The sequence below is a fragment of the Mirounga leonina genome, unplaced genomic scaffold (genome assembly GCF_011800145.1).
Source record: "Mirounga leonina isolate KUSES-001 unplaced genomic scaffold, KU_Mleo_1.0 Mir_115, whole genome shotgun sequence".
NCBI classification, from domain to species: domain Eukaryota; kingdom Metazoa; phylum Chordata; class Mammalia; order Carnivora; family Phocidae; genus Mirounga; species Mirounga leonina.
Genome location: NW_023270268.1, coordinates 8,281,681 through 8,309,547, shown reverse-complemented (window position 1 = coordinate 8,309,547; position 27,867 = coordinate 8,281,681). Strand labels below are relative to the sequence as shown.

General features: G+C 39.9%; 1 protein-coding gene across 4 annotated transcripts in view; it reads right to left on the bottom strand.

Moving 5' to 3' along the window:
* MYRIP (myosin VIIA and Rab interacting protein) overlaps positions 1-27,867 on the bottom strand; it is a 400,010-nt gene that overhangs the window by 219,657 nt on the left and 152,486 nt on the right. For all 4 annotated transcript variants that reach the window (XM_034992452.1, XM_034992478.1, XM_034992462.1 and 1 more), the window contains one exon: positions 10,782-11,003. In XM_034992452.1, the coding sequence (XP_034848343.1) occupies positions 10,782-11,003 (222 nt within the window). The remainder of the gene's footprint in view (positions 1-10,781; positions 11,004-27,867) is intronic.

Genomic DNA, 27,867 nt, shown 5'->3' with positions numbered 1-27,867 from the left:
CAACGTGGATGGAACTGGAGGGTATTATGCTGAGCAAAATAAGTCAAACAGAGAAAGACATGTATCATATGACTTCACTGATATAAGGAATTCTTGATCTCAGGAAACAAACTGAGGGTTGCTGGAGTGGGGGGTGGGGTGGGAGGGATGGGGTGACTGGGTGATGGACACTGGGGAGGGTATGTGCTCTGGTAAGCACTGTGAATTGTGCAAGACTGTTGAATCTCAGATCTGTACCTCTGAAACAAATAATGCAATATATGTTAAGAAAGAAAAAAAAAAAGAAGAAGAAGAAGAAGAAGGTAGCAGGAGGGGAAGAATGAAGGGGGGGAAATCGGAGGGGTAGACGAACCATGAGAGACGATGGACTCTGAGAAACAAACTGAGGGTTCTAGAGGGGACGGGGGTGGGAGGATGGGTTAGCCTGGTGGTGGGTACTGAGGAGGGCACATTCTGCATGGAGCACTGGGTGTTATGCAGAAACAATGAATCATGGAACACTACATCTAAAACTAATGATGTAATGTATGGTGATTAACATAACAATAAAAAAATTAAAAAAAAAAGATTGAGTGCAAAAATTTAAATACCAGAGTCTAAGATGGTTAAAAATTTGGCATTTTTTCCCTACCATGTCAATGGGCAAAGTTCATGATGATGACACCTGCTAGATTGGTCACTGTTAGAAGAAAATGCTGCCAAGGAATCAATGATTTGTTAAGTTCCCTCACTGTTCCAAGGCCACAAAATGTGACTCTCTCCATGGAGTTCCATGGTCCACAGGTCTGCAGTCAATGAACAGGAATGGAGCTACTAACCTGTGTGACATTTCGTTGGCTGTTAAAAATCCCCAGATATTTCAAACTGTGCAACATGGCAGACACCGATGGTTCACTGTAACCATTCACATCTGCTGTTGTAGTTGAAGGCAGTCATGGACAACATGTACCTGAATAAACATGGCTATGTTCCAGCAACACCTTTTTATAAAAACAGGTAACAGGCCAGATTTGGTCTGTGGGCCATCATTTGCTGACTCCTTTAACAGTTGGAATATTAACATTTTTCATTTTTCTCCTTGAACAGATATTTTTATCCCATTCTACCTCCCTTCCAGAATTTTCTTTTAATGTCATATATTTTTGTGTTTAAGTTTTATTTATCACATTGTTATCATTCTTTGTCACAGAAATGTGTGTAATAAATTGAATTTAATAACTTTCTGAGCTTGAGGCTCTAAGTGTCAAAATATTTATCTTGGGTTGAGTTATCAATTCTGATTATTAAGACACAATTGATCAAGAACATAAATATACAATATCATAGCACAGGAAAACTGTATGAAATTCAACTTTCAGTGCTCATAAATAAAGTTCTATTGGAATACAAAAAACTCATATATTCAAATTCTGATAAATAGTAAAGAAACATAAACATACATTTATTGGAAATACATCTTGCAGGGAGATGTCTTTTTTATTGGTTCCTGTATGCACAGATGGATACCATTTATTATTTGAGTGAGATAATGTTCAGCACTAGTTTTATGTGTTCTTTTTAAAAACTTTAAGCTATGAGGAAACATTTTCTATAGATAGGGACAGAAGCAGTTTGTTTTTTTTTAAAGCAATATCCTTCAACTTTGAACTCCATCTGAGTTATATGCCAAAAATCACATGGCAATCTAGGATCCAATATTATTTTTAGTGGTCATTTAGGCCCTCCTTCAATTTTGTTGAAACTAAGGAAGCAGAAATCACCTGCCCTGCAAAAGGGGACAGTGCTCAGCTGTTAGATATAACAACATGTTTGTGGCACCCCTGGCCTTTACACAAACATCGCTTACACCCTCATGTTCTCCTCCATTCCCATAGATTGTTTTGCTCTTCTGAATTAACATTGTAGCTGAAACTCTTTCTGTTTGCTATCCAACAGGGATTTTAGAAAATTAGAAACACATGAACTCTTCATCTTGCAGGTCACGCTTTCTTATTGGCTAGACCTGCCAATTTTGAGACACCACATTTAAGTGTGGAAGATTAGAAAATATGCAAGAAACAAAAATATCCCCATTCTCAGTCCCATGTCAGGATTGTTACCTGCCTCTTCTCTTTCTTGGCCTAAAATTTCTATCTTGCAGCTCTGATTGCAATTATGTCTACCATACCAGTTACGGTTCTTTGGGTTCTGTTTTAAACAGCAGCAATGAACTCTGGATGACTTCTGTGAAAAGGTAACTTAAAGGAAAGATCTGGTGGCTTAAAGAATTGAGGGAAAAGTTGAATATCCAAGACTTGTGGCGGCAGCACCAGGGATCTCAGTTATGGGAACATCACCCCTGGTCATCATTTTGTCGCCTATCTCGGGATGACTCAGCTCTAATTGTCCTCAGTTGATGTGTTGCTCTAACCAAGATTCAAATTCCCAGAGAGGATCAGATTTGCAGTGTTAGGGTCATGGGCCCATATACTGACTGGGGGCTCATCTTCTAATTTTTCAATATCCTAAGTTTTCTTTTCTCCCAGCTTTGCCTAAATCAATGCCTGCATTACTACTACAACCCAAATTTCCCCAAGTGCTACCAGCCTAAGAGAAAATACACATATAAGGTAATCTTAGAATTCTGATGTTACGGATTCTGTGCCTCCTCCTGAACAAAGCAGGACATCAGTGTCCTCTCACAGTATGTCTCCTGGGTCTTTTTTGGAGTCCTCGGGAAGTCTCACAGGAAGTCACTGGTGGCACTTCCCCTTTTCAGCCCCTGCCAATGTCCAGTTGTAGTGAAATCACTGGAATGAGGGTTTTTATGCTCCAGGCCCTGCTCTCCTATGCAAATGCCAAATCACTGCCAAGCTTCCCTCGGTGCTACCACAGCCAATAATCTTCCCTATGCTTGGGCTTCTGTCCTCAAAGGAGAATGCCTCTCTTTCCAGGTCTATATCATACATTGTCCCCTAGGCTGCAGAGTAACTTTGTTGGGTCCCCTGTTCCATGGTGAAAACAGTTTCTTTGTTTCTGCCTGTGGCTCCCTCTCTCTGGGGCCAGGCAGGAGAATATATGAAGGGGTCTCCCATTTCACTTGCCTCCTTCTCTCCATCTCCTATCACCCTTTGTCCTACATTACTTGAAGATCCCTGTATTAGTCATCATTCCCCCAGAAAAAAATGAACCAATAGGGGATTATATCCACCTGTCTGTCTGTCTATCTATCTATCTATCTATCTATCTATCTATCTATCTATCTATCTACCTATCATCATCTATTGAGAGAGACATTTATTTTAGGAAACTGGCTCACAGGACTATGAAGGCTGACAAGTCAAAAATCTTTAGGGAAGACCAGCAGGCTGGAGACCCAGAGAAGCACGGCTGTTGCAGCTAGAATCCAAAGGCTGTCTGCTGGCAGAATTCTTTCTTCCTTGGGGAAATCAATCTTTTTTCTTGAAAGGTCTTCAACTGATTGGATGGAGCTCACACATTATGGAGAGTAATTTGCTTTACTCAAAGTCTACCGATTTGAATGTTAATCTGATCTAAAAAATATCTTCACAGCAACATCTAGACTACTGCTTGACCAAACACCTGGGGAGCATGGCCTCGCCAAGCTGACACATAAAATTAGCCCTTACAGCCCCTTATGTAAACAGACACATTAGTAAAAACCCATGGTTGTCAGCCTAAAAATGTATCCTAAATGCTCATTGTGAATACCACAGATTTAATCAGAAGCCTACTAAGCTTTGTATGTCAAAGTAAATCTTTCTTCTTTTTTTAAACCTATTAAAAGATGTACTGAGAGGTAAAAGGTTTACCAAAATATCTCAAAGATTTAGTTCATGCTCTTAATGTTCAATGTCACACAATGTCATAGTCTGTATTTTCCCTGAAAAGGCAGGCCTTTAGAGATTCAGTCAGTCAGTGGATACAGCATCCACTCAACGCCGGAGGTCCAGACAGGATACACGTTAGAGTGAAAGGCCTCAGCTAAGAGGGACCAGGAGGAGCCCAGAGTGCCAAAGGGAGGGGAGTGTCATGTGGTACCTTGCCCTCCTTCCCTGATATTCACTCCCATGTCTTAGTCTGTATTCATTGCTATGGCTGCAGAGGAAGTGTAAGTGTGCGGTTAACTGCCTGTGGACACACAGTGCCTTCAAGGGGAACAGAAAACTACACTACCCCTTTAGCACCGGAGCCCAGACTGGAAGCACAGACTGTCCACTGCTTCCACAGACTTAAAAGTAGGGTCCAAGTGGCTGGCTGAGCAAGGAGGCCTGCTGGGAAGCTGAAGGAGAGGGGCCCCAAAGACTCAGGCTGTACTCCTGGGGGAGACTATAAGGAGAGTCTTGAACTTGGGACTGACAAAGTGACCTTGGCTAGCCACTTGGTCATTCCAAGTTTCAGACCTCCCTGCCTCTAAATTGGGGCTAATCTCTTGCCCCTTCACAGAGTTCTTGTAAGGGTTACATGAAATAACTCATCTGAAAAGGCCAATTCAATCCCATGCTCATAGCAGGCACTCTTGATATATTTGTTATTTAATCTATGGAGAGTAAAAAAATCAGTGACCAGAAAATAGATGCTTAGCTTTCACTGGGGGCAATTTACATTTTTCAAAATTCCCAACTGCCTCATGATCCAGGTCACTCTGACAACGATTAGACTGAGTGCTGCAGTCATGGTCTCTATGGAGATCTATTATAGACAGGCTGGTATATATAACCTAAAGCGCCCATTATTTGGGACTTCAAAATACAAGTCCCCTTTGATGATTCCATTTTCCCTGGGAAGCTAGGTGATTTTAGCTCTGTGGCATAAAGTGGGCGGGGGGGGGGGCTGTTACGGGAAAAGCAACACTGAGGTGATAGGGGAGAAGATTTGGAATGAGAAGGAGAGAAAGGAGCACATCCTAGATTTATGTTTGTTTTATGTACACCTGGTTATAGCAGCACACGTGTAAAATGTGGGAAATTTGGAACCTAAATGGAAAATAGGGGTAAGAGAACAATTATTTATCCATATGTTATCTCCCAATGCCAATGTTAACAGCACTGATGTGTGTATTCCCTTTCAGTCTTTTTGTTTCTTTTATTATATAGAGCGATTATCTTGTATGTACATTTTAGCACTGTAGTTTTATTTATTTGAGAGAGAGAGAGATAGAGAGAGAGCCCAAGTGGGGGGCATGGAGAAGGAGAAGCAAACTTCCCGCTGAGCAGGGAGCCCAACACTGGGCTCAATCCCAGGACCTTGGGATCACGACCTGAGCTGAAGGCAGATGCTTAACCGACTGAGCCATCCAGGTGCCCCCAGCATGGTAGTTTTTAATCATGTGTTTTAATGTAAGAATTTACCCATGCTAATATAATATATATACTATCTTAAAGGGCTCATCATATTCTATCAAGGTGAATATGCCCTAATTTGCTTCTACTGTCCTACTGTTGGACATTTAGATTACTTTTGTCTTTGTATTACAAATAATTCAGTACACCTCATTTTTGTGCAGTATTAAAAAAAAGCTTCTATCTTCTCTTTAGGTATAGGTTTTCAAAAATGAAATTTCTGGGCTCAGGGGCTTAGACATGCTAAAGGCTCTTGATACATGTTGGTAAAAGGTTATGCCCATTTTAATTCCACCAGCAGTGGATGAGTGTGCCTTTTTCAATCTACCCTTGTCAACACTAAGCCGACTGATGAAAAAAAAATCACTAATTTAATGAGAAAAACAAAACTACTTGAAGCATACATCTCTATTGCCTTGCTTTCTAGTGAGGTTCAATATCTTCCCATATATTTGCTCACCTGTGAACATCCTTATCCCATAGTGATAATTTTTAATACTGTATCTTCTTTAGGGATATTGCAAATCCACTGCGGTATCTCTAAAACATACTGTGGAGTTCATACCAAAAGGGAAGTATGCTAGTCTATGATCATGTGGACTGTGAATAAATGATCAGATACAAGTAGAGGATATTCAACTCCAAGTGAAAAGAAATGAAGGCTTAAGTTGTCTCAGAAAAACCAAAGCAAATGACATAGGCATAATGAGATGTGTTTGATTTTGATTCCAAGATAATTTTTTTTTTCTCATTCCCTGACAACAATCTCCCAAACTGGTCTGTGTTAAAGATAGTGAAAAAAATCAGGGAGAACAATTTTTATAATGAAGCAGAGAACTACGAAGCCAATTTGTTCCCAAGAAAAGATCGTTGTTCTTGAATCAATTTGACCCCAAATGACAATGGCTGATAAGTAAGGTCTGGACTCGCTCTGCAAGTTTGTTTCCTGCAGAAGATCTTAAAATGTAACTACTATACATGCTTATTTATAATGTCTGAATGAATCTATACAATAAATTGCCTAGGAGATAAATATATATATATAATAGATAAATATATAAATATATATACATATATATTTCTCATATATATGACAAAGGGAATGATTCAGTAGTATCCTATTGGCTATATAACCTCCAAATTAGTAATCCAGCATTCATTCTCTAATAAATTCATCTAATGTTTGTTAATTTCCCAAAGTTAAAATTCTAAACTGACAACAAAAATAGCTTTTTTTTTTTAAAGATTTTATTTATTTATTTGGAAGAGTGTGTGTGCGTGTGTACGTGCATGCTCGTGCATGCACACAGGGAGGCAGGGGACAGAGGAGGAGGGCAGAGGGAGAGGGAGAGGGAGAGGAACAAGCAGACTCCATGCTGAGCATGGAGCCCCACATGGGGCTTGATCTCAAGATCCTGAGATCATGACCTGGGCTGAAACCAAGAGTCGGATGTTTAATCAACTGAGCCACCCAGATGCCTCACAAAAATAGCTTTTAACGGAAAACATATGAAGCAAAAGAATGAATGATGAACTAACCCGCTGATCATAATTACAGCAATGACCATTAAAAGGGAATTTTCATTTAAAATTAAAATACTTTTACTGTAATAAATAACCAAACAGAAGACTAGGACATGAAACAAAAAAGAAAAAAGCTGAATTTACAGATTTCCCCATTTTTACAGAGACTAGACACTATCTGGGCCCTCCCTGGTGAACCCTACATTTCTAACCCAAGTTGCTCCTTTAGAACTACACCATAGACAGGCCCAGGTGCCTGACAGTCATTTATTTCTGATGCAATTTGTTAATATTTTTGCATGAATGTCTACCCTCACTCAACTCCTAACTCCTTAATTTTTTGTGGACAAGAATTCTTATTATTATAATTATTCTTGGCTCCACAGGCTTATGGTTGCCACTGGACAAACAGCTTGAAACTAAATCAGTACAGTACAAATGGAACTAATTTATATAGAAAAGGAAAAGTACATCGTGGCTAGTGGGCAGTGAAATATGGGTCTGAATGTGGCCTCACAAAAGTGGTCACCTCTGCAACTTCACAGAGCTGCTATAAAGCATTTCACTGAGATTTCACAAGCTCACACACACACAATGGGTTCTTCATAGATTCTGACTTATACAGTGGTTTTAAACCCAACTGTTTGAATATGAATCTACTGGACAAATATCCACAATAAAATTAATCACCTCTAAACCCAGAGGTGAATCTCAGATTGCACCAGGAGCAGAGAAACTGATGAACAATGTGGATGGTGGCATAGTGCCCACAAAGCCATATTCCAGCATGACACTGGCTTTTGCCAGGTAAAAATGTGTATTTAAAGTCTAAACAATCTGTTGTAAACCATTTTTTTTTCTGATTAAAGAAACTTGACAGGCTTTACAAGCTGTTATCAATCAGAAATTTTTCATACATGATCCAAGTCAAAGTAGTCCTTAAACGCTTCACATGATGAATCTGGCTGTGTCTGTTGTGTAGTTCTAAGGAGTTACACAGCTTGACTACGTAAGTAAAACAAACTCTTCTGAGGCATCCTCCAAAATATACAAGACTGTCAGCCCACAGGTCATACATCTGAGGTGCTCTGGTCTGGACATACTTCTCTATCAAATTGGGCCTTAGAGAAATTTCTAGAAGCAAAAACCTGCCACATGTATCATGGATTTTTTCCCTAGATATGTTCCTATGATGAACTTGAATAAAATAGGGAATAAGCTCCACTTTTCCATCAATATTATTACAATCCCAAGACTCCCAGAAATGTCCCCACATGACATCATACAAGATGAAACAGCAAAATTCCCAACTTCTCTTCAGGACTGTCCTTCTGCCAACTTTCATTAAATAAGCATGAGTGCGTTCTCTCTGTGCTAGACACACTGAATGTGGATGACTTCTCAGTAATCCCCCCCTTTCTTTAAAAAACTGACAGAGCAAATGTACATGAGTTTTTCAGATATCTTTCAAGGTATCCTTCTATGGATGATTTTTAATTTTCTGATGCCCTTCCGGGACTCAGGGAGTTGTCATGAAATGCTGACATGGAAATGATGCAAGATTCAATGGGATTACCAAAGCCTCCTGCCTCCTCATTAGGTGGCTAGAAATGTGAAATAGAAATTTAAAATATACTGTTCCAGGCCCTCCACACATCTTGGGGGATCTTTTCTGCTCTTGACATACCTTGTCCAAGAATGCTCTGTGATTCCTCTTCCCAACTGGAGTTCCATCTGGGGTCCCCTTGTCTTCCAGAAAACCTCGTTAGGATACCCTACACTCTCTGGATCCTTTTCTCTTTAAAATTCCTGAAGCCTCATTTGTACCATGCATTTGGCTGCTTTGGAACATTGTCCTGTTCTGTTACTCAACATAACAAAGATCTGTGTGTCTTCCACCTGCCAGGCTCTCGTGCTGCAAATGGAGTTGAAGAAGACAGGGAGGGTCCCTGTTCCTGAGGCATTCACCACGGATTAGTTTGGTCACTAACATGGGTGCCATAGCAGATGTTTGAGTCAAACGCTGTGTAAGACCCACCCAGCTTGCTGGGTGCACAATCGTGACATTCAGCCACACCATGCTCTTCCACTCCTTATTTCTGTTACCTCTTGGCCTGCTTGTTCCTCCTCCTCACTCAAGAAAACTGTGTCACCTGGATTAGTCTCCCCCTCCAAACTTCTGCTATCAAAACTCTCACTTCGGAATCCATGTGCACTTGCCTTTTAGTCCCATGCCTTCCTCAGCTAGACCTCAGCCACCTATGCCCATGTTCAGCACCCAATGGATCCACCTCGGAAACCACTACTTCAAACATGTTTTCCCCTACGCAAAACTTTCTCTGCTAAGTGATAGTTCTTCAATTTTACCAAATACTTCTAGCTGACTGACCTCTCCGTTTTCTTTCCATCATCTACAGCTCCTTTTTGTCTTTCTTTCCTTTGCTATCTACATTAATCTACCATTTTAATTTCTACATTTTAAATATCTTATACTCCATTAACCTTGCGTCTGTCCCAACCCTCTGAAAGCCTCTCCAACCCAGGAAGAACCTGACGGTCTGCTTTCCTCATGTCCGCATATGTGAGGTTGAGTGTGGCTGGAGCAAAACGCATAATGGGCGGTTGGAAGTATACAGATCGATGATTAGAATCCAGCTCAAAAGCCTGGGTCTCCAACTTCTGTAATGTCTATTGCACATAATCTCTTCCAACTCTCTTGTTAAGCACTTGACCTTAACCCAACTTTAATGAGAAAGGGAAGACACGACACAGGATGAACCTGGTTGCATCATCCACTCCCAAGCACAGGCTCACCTACAATTAAAGTCTCCTCCTTCCCTTTGGTGCCACAGGGCTTCTCCTCCTCCTACCAAGCTGGTATATGGGGACTCGGATAGGTTCCTTGCTCTGAAAGTCATATGCAGAACCTGGCCAGCACCCCATCCTGGACAAAGGGTGCTCAACAAACCACGTTTGCTTCCACTGGTTTCTCTTTATAGCTCAGAGACTGAGCCCCTGGGGATCCCAAGAGAGCTTAGCAGCCATCTCCATTAACTAGCTTTATGGGAAAATGCTGGGGCTTGATAAGTTAAAGGATATAAATGAACAAACAAGGCAGGAGGAAAGAAGGAGAAGATGAGGGAGGCAGGAGCTCCTGTGTGTGTTCTTGGGAACAGCCAATCTCTGTCTTGCTCACAGTAAGAGGCATTATGGCAGGATGCAGTGAATATGAATGTGTTTTGCAGATGCTAGGATCAGCAATGATTTAAGAATTCCAAGCAACAAACACCAGACACTGGCTTATCAAACTTATCAGTTTCCAAATACTCAGTGTATCAGAGAAATACTCTGGCAGTCACTGAGGGAGAATAAAAACACACATCTCCGTGAGACTCCACGCTAGCCATTTCCTTCACGTGGAGACCACCATCCCCACCCCCTTTCACGTTAGTAATTCTTTTTCATCTTTTACCATCCTGCCTTTATTTCTTGTTCTCTGTGAAGCTTTTTCTAAACCCTAGAGCTAGTGGCTCCTTGCTCTGCATTCCCACAGCTAACGGGTGAACTAGTCAGGCCTGTATCACGATATATACCATACACACGGTATATACCATGATCAACACTCATGCATTCATCATCCCCATAAGCAATCTTCCTGATCCCCCATCATGTTCCCACACCCAGCATAATTCCCAAGAATCCAGCACATGCCTGAATGAATGAAAGGATGAGACCAGACAAGAAGCACAGCCCTCCTTCGTTCTCTTTGTAAAGGTCACATGGTGTTCTGTACACCTTGGCAATCTCTTTACTGTGGTCAGTCCTCTGTGCTGACCAGTCAACATCTGCTGCTCCTACCTGGCTAAAGGAAGACCATGCCACCAGCGGACACCTTAAGTCCACTTGGCCACTCACCTGGCTTGCTGGCAGACACAGCAGATCCACACCTTCTCCCGCTTCTGGTAGGAGCAGCAGCTCTTGCAGACATTGAACTTGCAGTCGGCACACCTGCGCTTGGTGTTGACCAGGAAGGTGAAGGGTGAGCAGCAGCGCATGCAGCAGTGCTCCACGAACTTCTGGTGCTTCGAGAGGATGCTGCACTTGCTGCCTTCCTCCGCCAGCTTCTGCTTCATCTCACTGGGCAACCGGGAGAAGAGAAATAGCACATCCGGTCAGGATGCTCTCTCTGTAAAGCACCCGCCCGGCGCCTCCCACAGGCCAAGCCACCATGGAGGATCTCCCCACAAAATGATGAACTCCGAAACACCAATTACTTGACATGATATCCAGAGAGGAACCCTAATGGTGGATTAATTTTTGTGCATTTCTGCATGTCTTGTTCTCTATGAGAAAGCACATGAGCCTTATTATATTTCAGACAATATATTGAGATACAAACTATTATAAAAACTAAGCACATCCTTGAAAAATAAAACCTTTAACTTAATTAATGCCTTTTTAAAGGAGCAGGAGATCATCTATGCTCAAACATTAATCTTCGCAACAGCCCTGCAGGGAATAGGATAAATGCGGCCCTGGTCCTATTTAACATGCCCCGAAACGAAAGCACCCAGGGATTTTAAAAGCTTTCAAATCAATGTAAGGCAATAAAGATTCTCTGGGTGATGGGCAAATCCCAAGCACTAGTGATTCAGAACTGGATCAAAGACAATCCTTTCTTCCAAAGAGCTCATGGTCATACTGGGCACATGGCCAGCTATATTAATGCACAACACCACACTGCATGTGCTTCTCTCTCCACTCAGGGAGAAGGAATGCGGACCCTGAGAGACAAGGATACCCCAAAGAGGCTGAGTTTCCTAGGGAAAAACTGACTGGAAGTAACCAAGTTACTCTGACCTGGCAAGTTTGAGATGGTTTTCCTGCTACAAAAATGGACACTCACAAACAGTAACAGCAAAATAATTTATTTTTTTCCATGCCCAGTTTGTGACTATGCAATTCATCCCAGACCAATCTATGATGTATACGGCAAATACTTTCTCCCAGTTTGCACTTGTCTTTTCAACTTGGCTGGTGGTGTCATTCATTATTTAGAAGTGCTTCATTTTTCTGTAATTACATTTGTCAGTCAGTCCCTGCAGTGGGATGAACGGTGGCCCCCAAAATGTGTGTCCATGCCCTCAGCACCACAGCCTGAAATGCTTCTTTATTTGGGAGAAAGGGTGTTTAGGGATGTCATAAGTTAAGGATCTTGAGGTGTGATCATCCTGGATTAACCTGACGGGCCCTGATGCCAATGACAAGTGTCCTTATAAGAGACACACAGTAGAGAAGACAATGGGAAGATGGGGTTCAAGTCCTCAGCCATCTCTGCCTCTAGGCTCCCTCCCCGGGCCCTGCCACAGGCCATGATGCTGTCCCATCTCTGCACATCCAGGCTTCCTTGGGACCCCTCTTTCTTTCCAGGGGCCTCCATGGCCCACCTGACCAGAGGCAAATTCTCAAAATCCATGGCCTAAATGGTGAACAACGGTTGCATAGATAGGAGTTGCCCTTGCCTGACACATTAGGCATGGGAGTAAATTAACCAGGACACAGGTAAGCAGAAAGGAAAAATATCAGAATTACCTGTATTCCACTACTCAGAGTTATCTTTATGTACCATTCTCTCTCCCTTTCCCCCTTTCTCCCCCTACCTCCTCTGTCTTTTTCTGTTTCCTCTTCTTCCCTTGCTCTCTTATTTAAAAATATTATTATATATACTGTTCTGACTTTGAAGCCTAGGAAATTATCTATTTTTTGTTTAGATTTTCAAGTATGTTGGCATAAAGTGGTTTACAGATTTCTCTCATGACTCTAAGACCTCTGCTATATTTATATCATGTCCCCTTTTCTTTCCAAATATTGCCTATATGACCTTAAGTTTTTTGCCCTTTGATCAGTAAGTTCTGAGCTTTATTTATTTTGTTAATTTAAATGAAGGACTAGCATTTGGTTGATTGTCTACATTGCTTATTTATTTTCCATTCCAATAACGTTCAGTCTTACCTTTATTACTTTTTCCTTCTACTGGTTTTGAGTTTGCTCTGTTCTTTTTTCTTTTCTTTTCTTTTCTTGAAGTGTAATTAAAACAAACTGAGGGTTCTAGAGGGGAGGAGGGTGGGGGGATGGGTTAGCCTGGTGATGGGTATTAAAGAGGGCATGTTCTGCATGGAGCACTGGGTGTTATGCGCAAACAATGAATCATGGAACACTACATCAAAAACTAATGATGTAATGTATGGTGATTAACATAACATAATAATAAAAAAACCACAGTATTATGTTTCAGGTGTACAACACAGTGATTCAACAATTCTATACATTATTCAGTGCTCATCATGGTAAAGTGCACCCTTAATCCCCATCATCTATTTCACCCATCCCCCCACCCACCTGCCCTCTGGTAACCATCAGTGTGTTCTCTATAGTTAAGAGTCTGTTTTTTGTTTATCTCTTTTTTCTTTGTTTCTTAAATGCTACATATAAGTGAAATCATATGGTATTTGTTTTTCTCTGACTTATTTCACTCACCATTACACCTTCTAGTTCCATCTATGTTGTTACGGATGGCAAGATCTCATTCTTTTTTATGGCTGGGTAAGACTCCATTGTATGAATACACCACTTCTTCTTTATCCATTCCTCTATCAGTGGACACTTGGGCTGCTTCCATATCTTGGCTATCATAAATAATGCTGCAACAAACATAGGGGTGCATATAGCTTTTTGAATTAGTGTTTTTGTTTTCTTAGGGCAAATATCCACTAGTGGAATTATTGGATCATATGGTATTTCCATTTTTAAGTTTTCTTTTATTATGTTATGTTTTTGAGGAAACTTTTATACTTTTTTCCACTGTGGCTGCTCCAGTTTGCATTCCCACCAAAAATGCTCATAAGGGTTCATTCTTCTCTACATCCTCACCAGCACTTGTTATTTCTTGTCTTTTTGATTCTAGCCATTCTGACAAGTGTGAGGTGATTGAAATCTCATTGTGGTTTTGATTTGCATTCTCCTGAATAGTGATGTTGAGCCTCTTTTCATGGATCTGTTGGCCATCTATATGCATTCTTTAGAGAAATGTCTATTCAGGTTTCTGCCCATTTTAATCAGATTATTTGTTTTTTGGGGGTGTTGAGTTGTTAAGTTTTGTAATGTACTTTGGATATTAACCCCTTATCAGATATATCATTTGCAAATATCTTTTCCCACTCAGTAGGTTGCCTTTTTGTTTTATTGATGATTTCCTTTGCTGTGTAGAAGGTTTTTATTTTGGTGTAGTTCCAATAGTTTAATTTTGATTTTGGTTCCCTTGCCTGAGGAGACATATCTAGAAAAATGTTTCTAAGGCCAATGTCAAAGAAATTACTACCTATGCTCTCTTCTCAGTATTTTATAGTTTCAGGTCTCATATTTATGTTTTTAATCCATTTTGAGTTTATTTTTGTGTGTGCTTGTCCAGTTTCATTCTTTTGCTTGTAGCTGTCCAGTTTTCCCAGCACCATTTATTGAAGAGATTGTCTCTTCCCCATTGCATATTCTTGCCTCTTTGTTGTAGATTAATTGACCATATAAGCATGGGTTTATTTCTGGGATTTCTATCTGTTCCATTGATCTAGATGTCTGTTTTTGTGCCAGTACCATACTGTTTTGATGACAACAGTTTTGTAGCGTATCCTGGAATCTCTGATTGTGATACCTCTAGCTTTGCAAGATTGCTTTGGTTACTTGGGGTCTTTTATGGTTCCATACAAATTTTAGCATTATTTGTTCCAGTTCTGTGAAAAATGTCATTGATATTTTGATAGGAATTACATTAGACCTGTAGATTTCTTTGGGAAGTATGCACATTTTAACAATATTGTTTCTTCCAATCCATGAGCATGGAATATTTTTGCATTTGTGTCATTTTCAGTTTCTTTCATCTTATAGTTTTCAGAGTGCAGGACTTTCACCTCCTTGGTCAGGTTTATTCCTAGATATTTTATTTTTTTGGTACCATTGTAAATGGGACTATTTCTTAATTTCTCATTCTGCTACTTCATTATTATTATATAGAAATGCAACAGATTTCTGTATATAATTTTGTATCCTGCAACTTTGCTGAATTCATTTATCAGTTCTAGTAGTTTTCTCTCTTTTTTTTTTTTTGCAGAATCTCTAGGGTTTTCTATAGTTTTTAGTAACTTTTAAAAAATAAATTTAAAAAAGTAAAGCCCATTTACTTTTAATGTTTATTCTTTTCTAACATATGCATTTAAGGCTATAAAACTCTCCACATATCCCTTTCACTACACCCCATAGGTTTTCAATCAGAACATTTTTATTGTGTGTTATATGCAACTACTGAATCATTGAATATTACATCAAAAACTAATTATGTACGATATGCTGGCTAACTGAACATAATAATAAAAAAAGAACATTTTTTATTATTATTCTGTTTTACATATTTGATAATTCTCAGACTTGAGATTTCCAAATGTAGGACTTTTTTATAGATTTTGATTTTACATTTTGATCAGAGAAGAGGATCTGGAAGAAATGAATTCTCTGGTACTTGTTGAGACTTGCATGATAGCCTACAACATGCTCAATTTTTGTAAAGTCTCATGTGTGTTTGAAAAGAATATTTATTCTCTATTGTGAACAAAACATTAAATTCTCCCATAATAATTGTGGATCTATAATTTCTCTTCAATTCTAGTTAATTTTTACTTTATGCTTTTAAGACTATAATGTAAGGTGCATCGAAGTTCATAAATGTTATGTTCTTATTGAAATATTTCTTTTGTGATCACATACAACACTCTCTATCCCTAATAATGCTTTTTTGTGTTAAAGTCTATCTTATATTTATATATATATTATATATATATTATATATCTTAAATATACTTCCTTTATACCCTCTTCCTGATTCTTACATTATCTTAAATTCTTAGAAGGGGTGCTAATTCTTCTACTGGGTATGTCTATGAAGTCTTGCTCAAGGTGGATTCTTTGCTTTTATGGTTCATCATTTTAAATGAGGTCCTCTTCAGCCAAGCTTGTTTCTCTTGTAAGTGCATTTGTTCTGTGCAAGTGCTGCAGCAGAGCAGCTATGCATTTGTTTTCACAAGGCACCACAGAGGGCTTATCAATTACAGACCAGTTTCATATTTGTTTCTTAGCTTGGAAAATCCTGTACCACATGAGTGGTAAGATTTGGATTTCCAATCCCACGTGCACGGCAGCATTGGGACTTTGAGCTTTGATTTCTTATAGGAGACTTCTTTTCTTCCACCCAGGGCTCTAGGCAAAGATCATCTACTTTCTAGCTTCCCTAAGCCAGTGAGTAGAAATTTTCTAGGTGTCCCCTTTCACTGAGAGCGAAACCCTCCAATACCGAACATTATGCAGGTGTCTCATTTTCAACTGCTTGTCCTCCAAAGGCTCAAACCACATCTCCTGCCCCCATGCAGAAATTAACACTGCAGCCACTAGCCATCAGAGCCTCTTCCTTCTCCATCTGACCAGGCTGACCACTAGGATTTACTTCCCTCTTTACTTCCACCCCCTGGCAGTGTCCCCTTCTTACTTTCCCCCCTGACTTAAAAAAAGTCACATGCCATAACATTTACCCTTTTAAATTGTACAATTCTGTGGTTTTCGGTACATTCACAAAGTTGTCTAGCCACCAGTACTATCTAATTCCAGAACATTTTCATCATCCTCAAAAGAAGCCCCATACCAATCAAGCAGTCAATCCCCAGTGTTGGCCCCCCAGCCCTGCCAACTCAACCACTCATGTACTTTCTGTTTCCATGGATTTGCCTATCCTGGACATTTCATATACATGAAATCATACCTAATACGTTGTCTTTTGTGTCTGGCTTCTTTCTTTACATATGTTCAGGGTTCATCTATATTGTAGCATGTATCAACACTTCATTCCTTTTAACTGCCAGATAATATTCCATTTATGGATATACCATATTTTATTTATCCATTCACCAACTGATGGACATCGGGCTGTTTCTACCTTTTGGCTATTATGAATAATGCTGCTATGAACACTCATGAGCAAGTTTTTCTGTGAATGGTTTTCAATTCCAGGAGCTGAATTACTGGGTCATATGGTAATGCTATGTTTAAGCTTTTAAGGAACTACCAGACTGTCTTCCAAAAGATGGCACCATTTTACATCACCAACAGCAAAACATGAGGGTTCCAATTTCTCCACATCCTCACCAACACTTGTTAGTGTCTGTCTTTTTAATTATAGCCATCCTAGGGAATATGAGGTGGTATCTCATTGTGGTTTTGATTGCATTTCCCTATTGATGAATAACGTTGAGCACTTTTTCACGTACTTATTGGCCACTGGTATATCTTCTTTGGAGAAAAGTTTATTCAAACCTTTTGCCCATTTTAAAGTTAGATTACTTATCTTTGTTATTGTTGTGTTGTAAGAGTTATTTATGTATTCTGGACACAAGTCCCTTACCAGATACATGATTTACAAACATTAAATCTTATTAGTGTTTTCAGTACAAAGAAGGATTGCACTAGCTCATCCTAGCCTGCTACTAGAACTGGAAACCTTTGTATGGTTTTGTAACTTCATTTTTCACTTAACAACGTAAAACATCTTTCCATGACAATTCAGGTGTGTTTGCAGAATTAACTTTCAAGGTGTCCTGAGCTGGCTTAAATATCTGGCAATATATGAGCAGGGCTAACTGCTTTGCATAGCACTGCCTGATACTTACTTGTTGCTTGAGCACTGGGGAGCAAGGGGAGGCTGAATCCAGAATTAGAAGGGGAGGTTACATCAGGCCAGCTGATAGTTTATACTTGGCTGAACAAAATATTTACAGGGAAACAGGACAGAGGTTTTTTTCCCCTAAGGCATGAAGATGTTGTTCTCCAGTCTCTCAGATTTAGAGCAAGAGATGAGCTAAGTCATTGACAGCTCTGACATCTGTAAACAACATAAGAACAGCCTCAGCAATTGACCAGCTTCTATTGATATTTCAGAGCCACTAAATTAAGTGGGATAAAACATCCAGGAAGGAAAGTCTTTGGGGATCATAAGAGCTCTGTGAAGTCAATCCACAGGATCACTTGAGCTTTATGAGTTTTGTTTCCTGACACACAGGGCTGCAAACTCCAATGGCATTTAAAACTGAGTATCTAATAATAAAACTGTATCAACCCCTCCAAAATTTGTTCCAAGCAAATGGAGTGTTTGGAACCAGAGGTTCAGTGGAGGAATAGCATGGCCTTCTTCTGAACCATCTCTTACTTATCAGATTCTATGCCCTATAGCACCTCATGGAGAAAGACACTGAATGGAATTGTATAGGACAACTTACAGTGGCTGGTTGCAGAATCAACTAAGAATATGCAAGACCAGGTACCTGCTTTAAAACATCCTGGGAAGGCCCCAGATGGACAGAGGGGTTTAGAGGCTAGGTGGCAAAGCTGAGCTCAGTCACTTACCAAATAGCCCCAATCTTTCTGAGCCTCTGTTTTCTGAGTGGCGATAATCATTCCTACTTTTTAGAGTTGTTTAAAGATTTTAAATGAGCAAAGCAACAATAAGCAAATACTAGTTATTCATTTGGATTAGCAAGAAATCCAGAGATCTGAGTACCCATAACATTGAATCACACTTGTTTATATGTCAAGAAGGTTTTTGTGCTTTTATCTGGACAAGAATGACCAGTACTTACTTGTTGCTTGAGCACTGGGTACTAGTGGGTGTGAAGTAGTACCTCATTGTAGTTTTTAAGACTTTATTTATTTAAGAGAGAGAGCATGAGCCAGGTGAAGGGCAGAGGGAGAAGCAGACTCCCCTCTGAGCAGGGAGCTGGATGCAGGACTCGATCCCGGGACTCCAGGATCATGACCTGAGCTGAAGGCAGATGCCCAACCAACTGAGCCACAAGGTGCCCCTCACCGTGGTTTTGAGTTGTATGTTCCAAATGACTAATGACTGCAATGGACATCTGAAAAGCCTACCGACATTTCATGGTTTCTTGGTCCACTGCCATGCCAACTCTGATTGACTGGTAGTGGGTGAAGCACCATGTGTTGAGAGGATGTACACAGGCTCAATGGAGCTAGAGAGCCATGATAAGTTAGCAGTGTCTGCCATGGGTGTAGCAGGGAGAAGTGATGGCACATGTCACTTGTTTGCTATCAAAGAAACAGTAATTCTGATCCATACTTATGTAGCACCACTTCATGACCATAGACAGTATTGTTTCGATTGCCAATTATTCATTCAATTCACACTTACTGAGTACCTACTATTGTAGGCATGAGGAACAGAAAGAAAACAAGAGAGAGTGCCTCACTTAATGGAACATGTCCTGTAAAAATTGGCACATTAGACATCATTTTTTTTATTTAAAGTTTACTTAGTTAACATACAATGCAATATTGGTTTCTGGAGTAGAATTCAGTGATTCATCACTTACATACAACACTCAGTGCTCACCACAAGTGCCCTCTTTAATACCCACCGCCCATCTAGCCCATCCCCCACCCACCTCCCTCCATTAATCCTCAGTTTGTTCTCTATCATTAGGAGTCTCTTATGGCTTGTTTCCCTCTCTCCTTTTTTTCTTTTCCCCCTTCCCATATGTTCATCTGTTTTCTTTCTTAAATTCCACATATGAGTGAGATCATATGGTATTTGTCTTTCTCTGACTGACTTATTTCACTTAGCATAAAATACTCTCTAGCTTCATCCATGTTGTTGCAAATGGCAAGATTTCATTTTTTTTTGATGGTTAATATTCCATTATATATATATATACCACATCTTTATCCATTCATCAATCAATGGACATTTGAGCTCTCTCTAGTTTGGCTATTGTTGATAATGCTGCTATAAACATCGGGGTGCATATACCCCTTGAGTCTGTATTTTTGTATCCTTTGGGTAAACATCTAGTAGTGCAATTGCTGGATAGTAGGGTAGCTCTACTTTTAACTTTTTGAGGAACCTCCAAACTGTTCTCCAGAGTAGCTGCACCAGTTTGCATTCCCAACAGCAATGCAAGAGGGTTCCCCTTTCTCACATCTTTGCCAACACCTGTTGCTTCTTGTGCTATTAATTTTAGCTATTCTGACAGGTGTGAGGTGGTATCTCATCATGGTTTTGATTTGTATTTCCCTGATGATGAGTGATGTTGAGCATCTTTTACGTATCTGTTAGCCATCTGGATGTCTTCTTTGGAAAAGTGTCTATTCATGTCTTCTGCCCATTTCTTAACTGTATTACACACATCATCATTTTTATAAAGGAGAAATAACAGCACCTAGTATATAAAAACAATTGCTTTAGTCCCCTCTCCCAGGTACTGGCTGCTGGAACTAGGCTAGGCATCTTTCTTGTTTTTCCATGGTCTCTTTCATGTAGCAAAGGAGGCTGGAAGACTGGAGGTATTCGTGTGAGACTGGGGAGGGACACACAATTTTTCTGTTTTATGTTCCAGTAGAGGCAGGCAACTGTGGGTGAATGGGGCTCCTTGGTCCCCTCTTGGTGGTGGGGGCTCCTTCATCAGCAATGGGGCAACAGCCATGAAATGCAGGCCTGTGGAATCTGAGTTATACTTTTTCTCCTTTTCTCCTCCAGCCCTAAAGGCAGAAGCAGCTCCTGTGGTTACTGATCTCTGGAACATCATGTTCTTCCTGTTGCTTTACCAGCTCTTCTAATACTTTTATAGCCAATTCCTGAATTTAAAAACCTCTATTAAGAGGGTTTTGATGGGATCCTGACTGACATCTTCAGAGAGTAGAAGTCACATACTGTCATATCCAAAGATTTTTTGAAGTCCCCATTCCATCTGACCTTGACATCAGCTCTCTTGACCACTCTGCTCTCTGGCTACCAGAGACTCCCTTGGAGCTATGGTTTTCTCTCCAGATTAATTCATGTTGCATTATGTCTTCTCCAGAGTTTGTTCCTTATTCCTCATCTTGTTTTCATTCCTCCTTTGAGGAGTTGAGCCCCATATGTGTCACAAATTATGGTGCATGTGCTAGTGGTTCTCACACCTTTGGTCCCACCTGCTCTCCTAAGCTTCAGATGAGGTTTGGAGCAGTCGAGGTCTCCATGTTGCCATCTTAACTGGACCTACCTCCAGCTGTCTAAGATTATAGTTATTATTTCCATCCCAGATCTTTCCCCAAAGAGCACAAAATTCTATCCTGAGGCCTCTTTGGAATCCTGAGAGGAATCTCCAAACCTTCCCTTTTTCTTATTTTTGCTTGTGATCGCACACCAAATCCTATCCATTTAGCATTATGATACCCCTTAAACACATCTCCCCTTAGCTCAGGCCCTCAGCATCAGCAGCTGTGCCACACAACAGACTCTATTCCAAGCCACCTGCAACAACTCATGAAGAGTGACCAGCATTGAAACACACAGCTACCCTTCACCACTACCCTTCACCATTAGAAAGGCGTGATGATGACTCTGGCTGTATGGCACTCTCTGGAGCTGGCTTGGGTTCTCTCCCCCACGTGTCTTCCCCACTTCCTTACCAGCTCATTTCTCCTCCTCTTCTTTCCAGATCCACCTCAAATGTCCCCTTCCCTACCCCATTTCCAGTACTGCCAGGCATGACTAGCACTCTGTGCCTAACTCCTCACAGCACTCATTACACTGTATTGTAATCATTTGTTCATGTGCCCTCTATAGGACAATGAATTCCTCAGAGGAGGACACTGGTGGCCTCCTTTGTCCTCGACACAGAAGGTCTGGCCTGGATTGCATGTTTCAGTGTGTACTCTTCCTTCCCAAGCAAGTTCAGCCAGTGGGCTGGGGATTACAGTAAAACAAGAGCACTGGATGAATGTAAAAACCTCCTAACAGTCAATTTCTTAGGCTTCTACCATTATGGAAAACCCATATGCAAAACAACCAAACACTTGACCAACTCTTACTTTGCATCTGTAAATTTTGATTATGCAGAGTAAGATATTCTGCCTTTTGCTGCTTATAATTTACTGAAGATAAAGCACCATAGGAAAGTTGAAAAGAGAATTCAAACACATATGATGAGGGAACAGGATTCTTTTTTATTTCTAAATAAGCGATAAATATAATATTTCAGATTCTGGAATGTTCTTAATCATCATTCAAATACTAATATATGCAAATAAAAATTTCTCTGTGGCTGAGCACAGGTACCACTTCCAGAGCCGGTCAAACCTGCAGACCATAGCATCCACAGAAACAGACACTTTTTCCCTGGAGAATTTCTTCCTGCTGTTGGGCTTGTTGATATAGATCTGACCTTGAGCAAGAAAACTCTCCCATGAGAAGTGGAGCTGTCATCACTCTCCAGGCTGTTGTGAATGTAACAGAAATGTTCCAGACTTCATTCTCTCATTTACCTGGGATGGACACAAGCTCAGAAAATCTCTACACTGCAGACCACCATGCATATTCTGATATTTAATGCATCATGCATTATATGTGAACACCTACTTTACTTCTATTAATATTTGATTTCTCCATTTAGAAGAAGTCACTGTACAGGTCGGCCTGTGGAGAGATGTCAAATTTCACTGGTGATGCAGCAGAGATGTTAAGGCACTTACCCCTCTGATGCTCATGCACAGCTGACTCTCCTGAGTTGGAACTCCCCTTCTTACTCTATAATGAACTACGTTCTCCAAATCTGAATACAGAAGGGAAACTATTGGAAAACCTACAGAAATCGTTTTAAAGCCTTTTATAATATTATATTTCTTTGACATCTCCCTTCCCAGAGAAAAAGGGAAGACTTCCTTTTTTAACTCATGCTTCCACAAAAAGGAACATCAATCACCTATATAAAATGCATACTATGTGTAAGGCATCTGGCAGAATTGATCCCTACAAAACATTTTTGAGGCACAGAAGGAGAGGCGTCCACACTTTACTCGGGTTACTTTCTGGAGGGCGTCAGCACATGTTGTGTTCTGTATTTGAATGATGAGCAGCCCATGGACATGAGTGCAATCTTTTGCTTGTATAGCATCTAGAACTATAGCTTGCTCATGTGAGCACTTGATAGCAATGTGCTGGTTATAATGGTGTCAGAGAGTATGTGTGCAACAAGTTTTATTTTTTTGATTTTTTTTGTGTCCTAGGACTTTATTTTTTTATTTAAATTCAATTAATTAACATATAATGTATTACTAGTTTCAGAGGTAAAGGTCAGTGATTCATCAGTCTTTTATAATACCCAGTGCTCATTACATCATGTGCCCTCCTTAATGTCCATTGCCCAGTTACCCATACTCCACCTCCCTCCATTCCAGCAACTCTCAGTTTGTTTCCTATGAATAAGAGTCTCTTATGGTTTATCTCCCTCTCTGATTTCATTTTGTTTTATTTTTCCCTCTCTTCCCCTATGATCCTCTGTTTTGTTTCTTAAATTCCACATATGAGTAAGATCATATGATAATTGTCTTTCTCTGACTGACTTATTAACCTTAACATAATACCCTCTAGTTCCACCTGTATTGTTGCAAATGGCAAGATGCCATTTTCTGATGGCTGAGTAGTATTCCATTATATATAGATACCACATCTTCTTTATTCATTCATCTGTCAATGGACATCTGGGCTCTTTCCATAGTTTGGCTATCGTGGACACCGCTGCTATAAACACTGGGGTGCAGGTGCCCCTTTGGATCACTACATTTCTATCTTTGGGGTAAATACCTAGTGCAATTGCTGGCTTATAGGGTAGTTCTATTTTAAACTTTTTGAGGAACTTCTATACTGTTTTCCAGAGTGCCTGCACCAGCTTGCATTCCCACCATCAGTGTAGGAGGGTTCCCCTTTCTCCGCATCCTCGCCAACATCTGTCATTTCCTGACTTGTTAATTTTAGCCATTCTGACCGGTGTGAGGTAGTATCTCTTGTGGTTTTGATTTGTATTTCTGTGATGCCCAGTGATGTTGACCATTTTTTCATGTGCCTGTTGGCCATTTGGATGTCTTCTTTGGAGAAATGTCTGTTCATGTCTTCTGCCCATTTCTTGATTGCATTATTTGTTCTTTGGGTGTTGAGTTTAATAAGTTCTTTTTTTTTTTTTAAGATTTTATTTATCTGACAGAGAGATAGAGAGAGACTACAAGTAGGCAGAGTGGCAGGCAGAGGGAGAGGGAGAAGCAGACTCTCCGCTGAGCAGGGAACCAGACGTGAGGCTCGATCCCAGGACCCCAGGATCATGACCCAAGCTGAAGGCAGCCACTTAACGGACTGAGCCACCCAGGCACCCCTGAGTTTGATAAGTTCTTTATAGATTTTGGATACTAGCCTTTTATCTGATAAGACATTTGCAAATATCATCTCCCATTCTGTCGGTTGTCTTTTGGTTTTGTTGACTGTTTCCTTTGCTGTGCAGAAGTTTTTTTTTTTTAATTTTATTTTATTATGTTATGTTAGTCACCATACAATACATTGTGCAGAAGCTTTTTATCTTGATGAGGTCCCAATAGTTCATTTCTGCCTTTGTTCCCCTTGCTTTTGGAGACGTGTCTAGTAAGAAGTTGCTGTGGCCAAGGTCATAGAAGTTGGTGCCTGTATTCTCCTCTAGGATATTATGGATTCCTGTCTCACACTTAGGTCTTTCACCCATTTTGAGTCTATTTTTATATATGGTGTAAGGAAATGGTCCAGTTTCATTCTTCTGCATGTGGCTGTCCAATTTTCCCAACACCATTTGCTGAAGAGACTATCCTTTTTCCATTGGATATTCTTTCCTGCTTTGTTGAAGACTAGCTGACCATAGAGTTGAGGGTCCATTTCTGGGTTCTCTGTTCTGTTCCATTGATCTGTGTATCTGTTTTTGTGCCAGTACCATACTGTCTTGATGATCACAGTTTTGTGATAGAGCTTGAAGTCTGGAATTGTGATGCTACCAGCTTCTGTTTTCTTTTTCAACATTACTCGGGCTATTTGGGGCCTTTTCTGGTTTCATACAAATTTTAGGATTATTTGTTCCAGCACTATGAAAAAGGTGATGGTATTTTGATAGGGATTTCACTGAATGTATAGATTGCTCTAGGTAGCATAGACATTTTAACAATATTTGTTCTTCTAATCCAGGAGCATGGAATATTTTTCCATTTCTTTGTGTCTTCCTCAATTTCTTTCATGAGTGTTCTATAGTTTTCTGAGTATAGATCCTTTGCCTCTTTGGTTAGGTTTATCTTATGGGTTTTGGTGCAGTTGTAAATGGGATCAACTCCTTAATTTCTCTTTCTTCTGTCTCATTGTTAGTGTATAGAAATGCAACTAATTTCTGCATTGATTTTATATCCTGCCACATTGCTGAATTCTAGCAATTTGGGGATGGAGTCTTTTGGGTTTTCCACATAAAGTATCATGTCATCTGCGTAGAGTGAGAGTTTGACAGTTTCTTTGCCGATTTGGATGACTTTTATTTCTTTTTGTCATCTGATTGCTGTGGCTAGGACTTCTAGTACTGTGTTGAACGACAGTGGTGAGAGTGGACATCCCTGTCATGTTCCTGACCTTAGGGGAAAAGCTCTCAGTTTTTCCCCACTGAGAATGATAATTCACTGTGGGCTTTTCGTATATGGCTTTCATGACATTGAGGTATGTTCCCTCTATCCCTACACTGTGAAGAGTTTTAATCAAGAAAGGATGCTGTACTTTGTCAAATGCTTTTTCTGCATCTATTGAATGGATCATATGGTTCTTGTCCTTTCTTTTATTAATGTAGTGTAGCACATTGATTGATATGCAGATGTTGAACCAACCTTTCAGCCTAGGAATAAATCTCACTTGGTCATGGTGAATGATCCCTTTAATGTACTGTTGGGTCTTATTGGCTAGTATTTTCGTGAGAATTTTTGCATCCATGTTCATCAGGGATATTAGTCTGTAATTCTTTTTGGTGGGGTCTTTGTCTGATTTTGGGATCAAGGTAATGCTGGACTCATAGAAAGAGTTTGGAAGTTTTCCTTCCTTTTCTATTTTTTGAAACAGCTTCAGAAGAATAGGTATTAATTCTTCTCTAAATGTTTGGTAGAATACTCCTAGGAAGCCATCTGGCCCTGGACTCTTCTTTGTTGGGAGATTTTTGATTACTGTTTCAATTTCCTCGCTGGTTATAGGTCTGTTCAGGTTTTCCATTTCTTCCTGGTTCAGTTTTGGTAGTTTATACATCTCTAGAATGCATCCATTTCTTCCAGATTGTGTAATTTGTTGGCATATAGTTGTTCATGATATGATCTTTTAATTGTTTGTACTTCTTTGGTGTTGGTTGTGATCTCTCCTCTTTCATTCATGACTTTATTTGAGTCCTTTCTCTTTTCTTTTTGATAATTCTGGCCAGGGGTTTATCGATCTTATTAATTCTTTCAAAGAACCAGCTTCTAGTTTTGTTGATCTGTTCTACTGTTCTTTTGGTTTCTATTTCACTGATTTCTAATCTTTATTAATTCTCTTCTCCTGCTGGGTTTAGGCTGTATTTGTGTTCTTTCTCCAGCTCCTTTAGGTGTATGCTTAGGTTGTGTATTTGAGACCTTCCTTGTTTCTTGAGAAAGGCTTGTATTACTATATACTTCCTTCTTAGGACCACCTTTGCAGCATCCCATAGGTTTTGAACCATTGTAAATGCAACCAGTTTTAGAACACCATGTACAACTATCAAAACTGCAAATTAGGAAAATCAGAGAGGCCCAGGAAAGTAATTATTCTACATATAAAATATAATATTTGATATATTCACAGCTTTTCCTGGATGCAACCGATACTCTACATCCAGATTGTTTGTGCTCAAGGAAAAGCTTATATCCTAGTACAGTCCTCCTCATCCTACAGACAGGTAAACAGGTGCAAACTAACATGTGCAAGATCCCACAGCTGGTTACCTGTCTTTCACGTTCCTGCCTTTCACGTTCACCTTCATTTGAAATTTAAGCACCATCTGGTAGGACCTGTCACACAACAGCTCACCTTGGACTAAAGACAACATTGATACAGAAAACTCAAAAGGTATAATGAAGTATAAATTCTATTTTTAGAAATAAACTCAATTGATTAATTTAAACAACTGTAACTACTTTTTTTTTTTAAAGATTTTATTTATTTATTTGAGACAGAGAGAATGAGAGACAGAGAGCATGAGAGGGAGGAGGGTCAGAGGGAGAAGCAGACTCCCTGCCGAGCAGGGAGCCCGATGCGGGACTCGATCCTGGGACTCCAGGATCATGACCTGAGCCGAAGGCAGTCGCTTAACCAACTGAGCCACCCAGGCGCCCACAACTGTAACTACTTGTTGAAACTATCACATGTCTAAAGGTTAAGTAATAATAGATAAGGATAAATTGGTATTAAATATAATTAAAACATATGGATTCAAATATAAAAGTAGCTTAAAAAATATACAAAACATACATCCCTATCACCTATTAGAGATCCTAATTGCTGTGTTCACTAATCCCATGTGAATGCTCAAAAATATTTTCTTGCCAAAATAGAGTATCTCTAATTAATGTGAATCACTTCTAGCACTTCTGCTAACTCACACTCTAAAAATATACTTTACATGTGTTCTCTAACAAAAAAGAAATTATTTAGTTGGTTCCTTTATGTGTGGAACATTCATTTATTCATTGGTTTATCCATTCACTCAACATGGTTAAGCTCCTACTCTGTGTCTGGCTCCCTGCCAGGTTTTAGGGATATAAAGCAAATTAGAGCTCACAGCCTCAAGAAAGAGGCAAACACAGAGACAAAGTAGCTACTGAACAATGTCCAAGGTGCTACAGACAAGTGTATAAAATGCTAGGTAGCAGACCAAGAGAAGTGGAGTGCGGTTTATAGATGCTGTGGGGCTTGAGCTAGGTCTGGAAGGATGTACAGGAGTCTGCCAGCAGAATGGAGGGAGATTTTTCCCCAGCTTTACTGAGGTGTATTTATTTATTTATTTATTTATTTATTTATTTATTTATTTATTTAT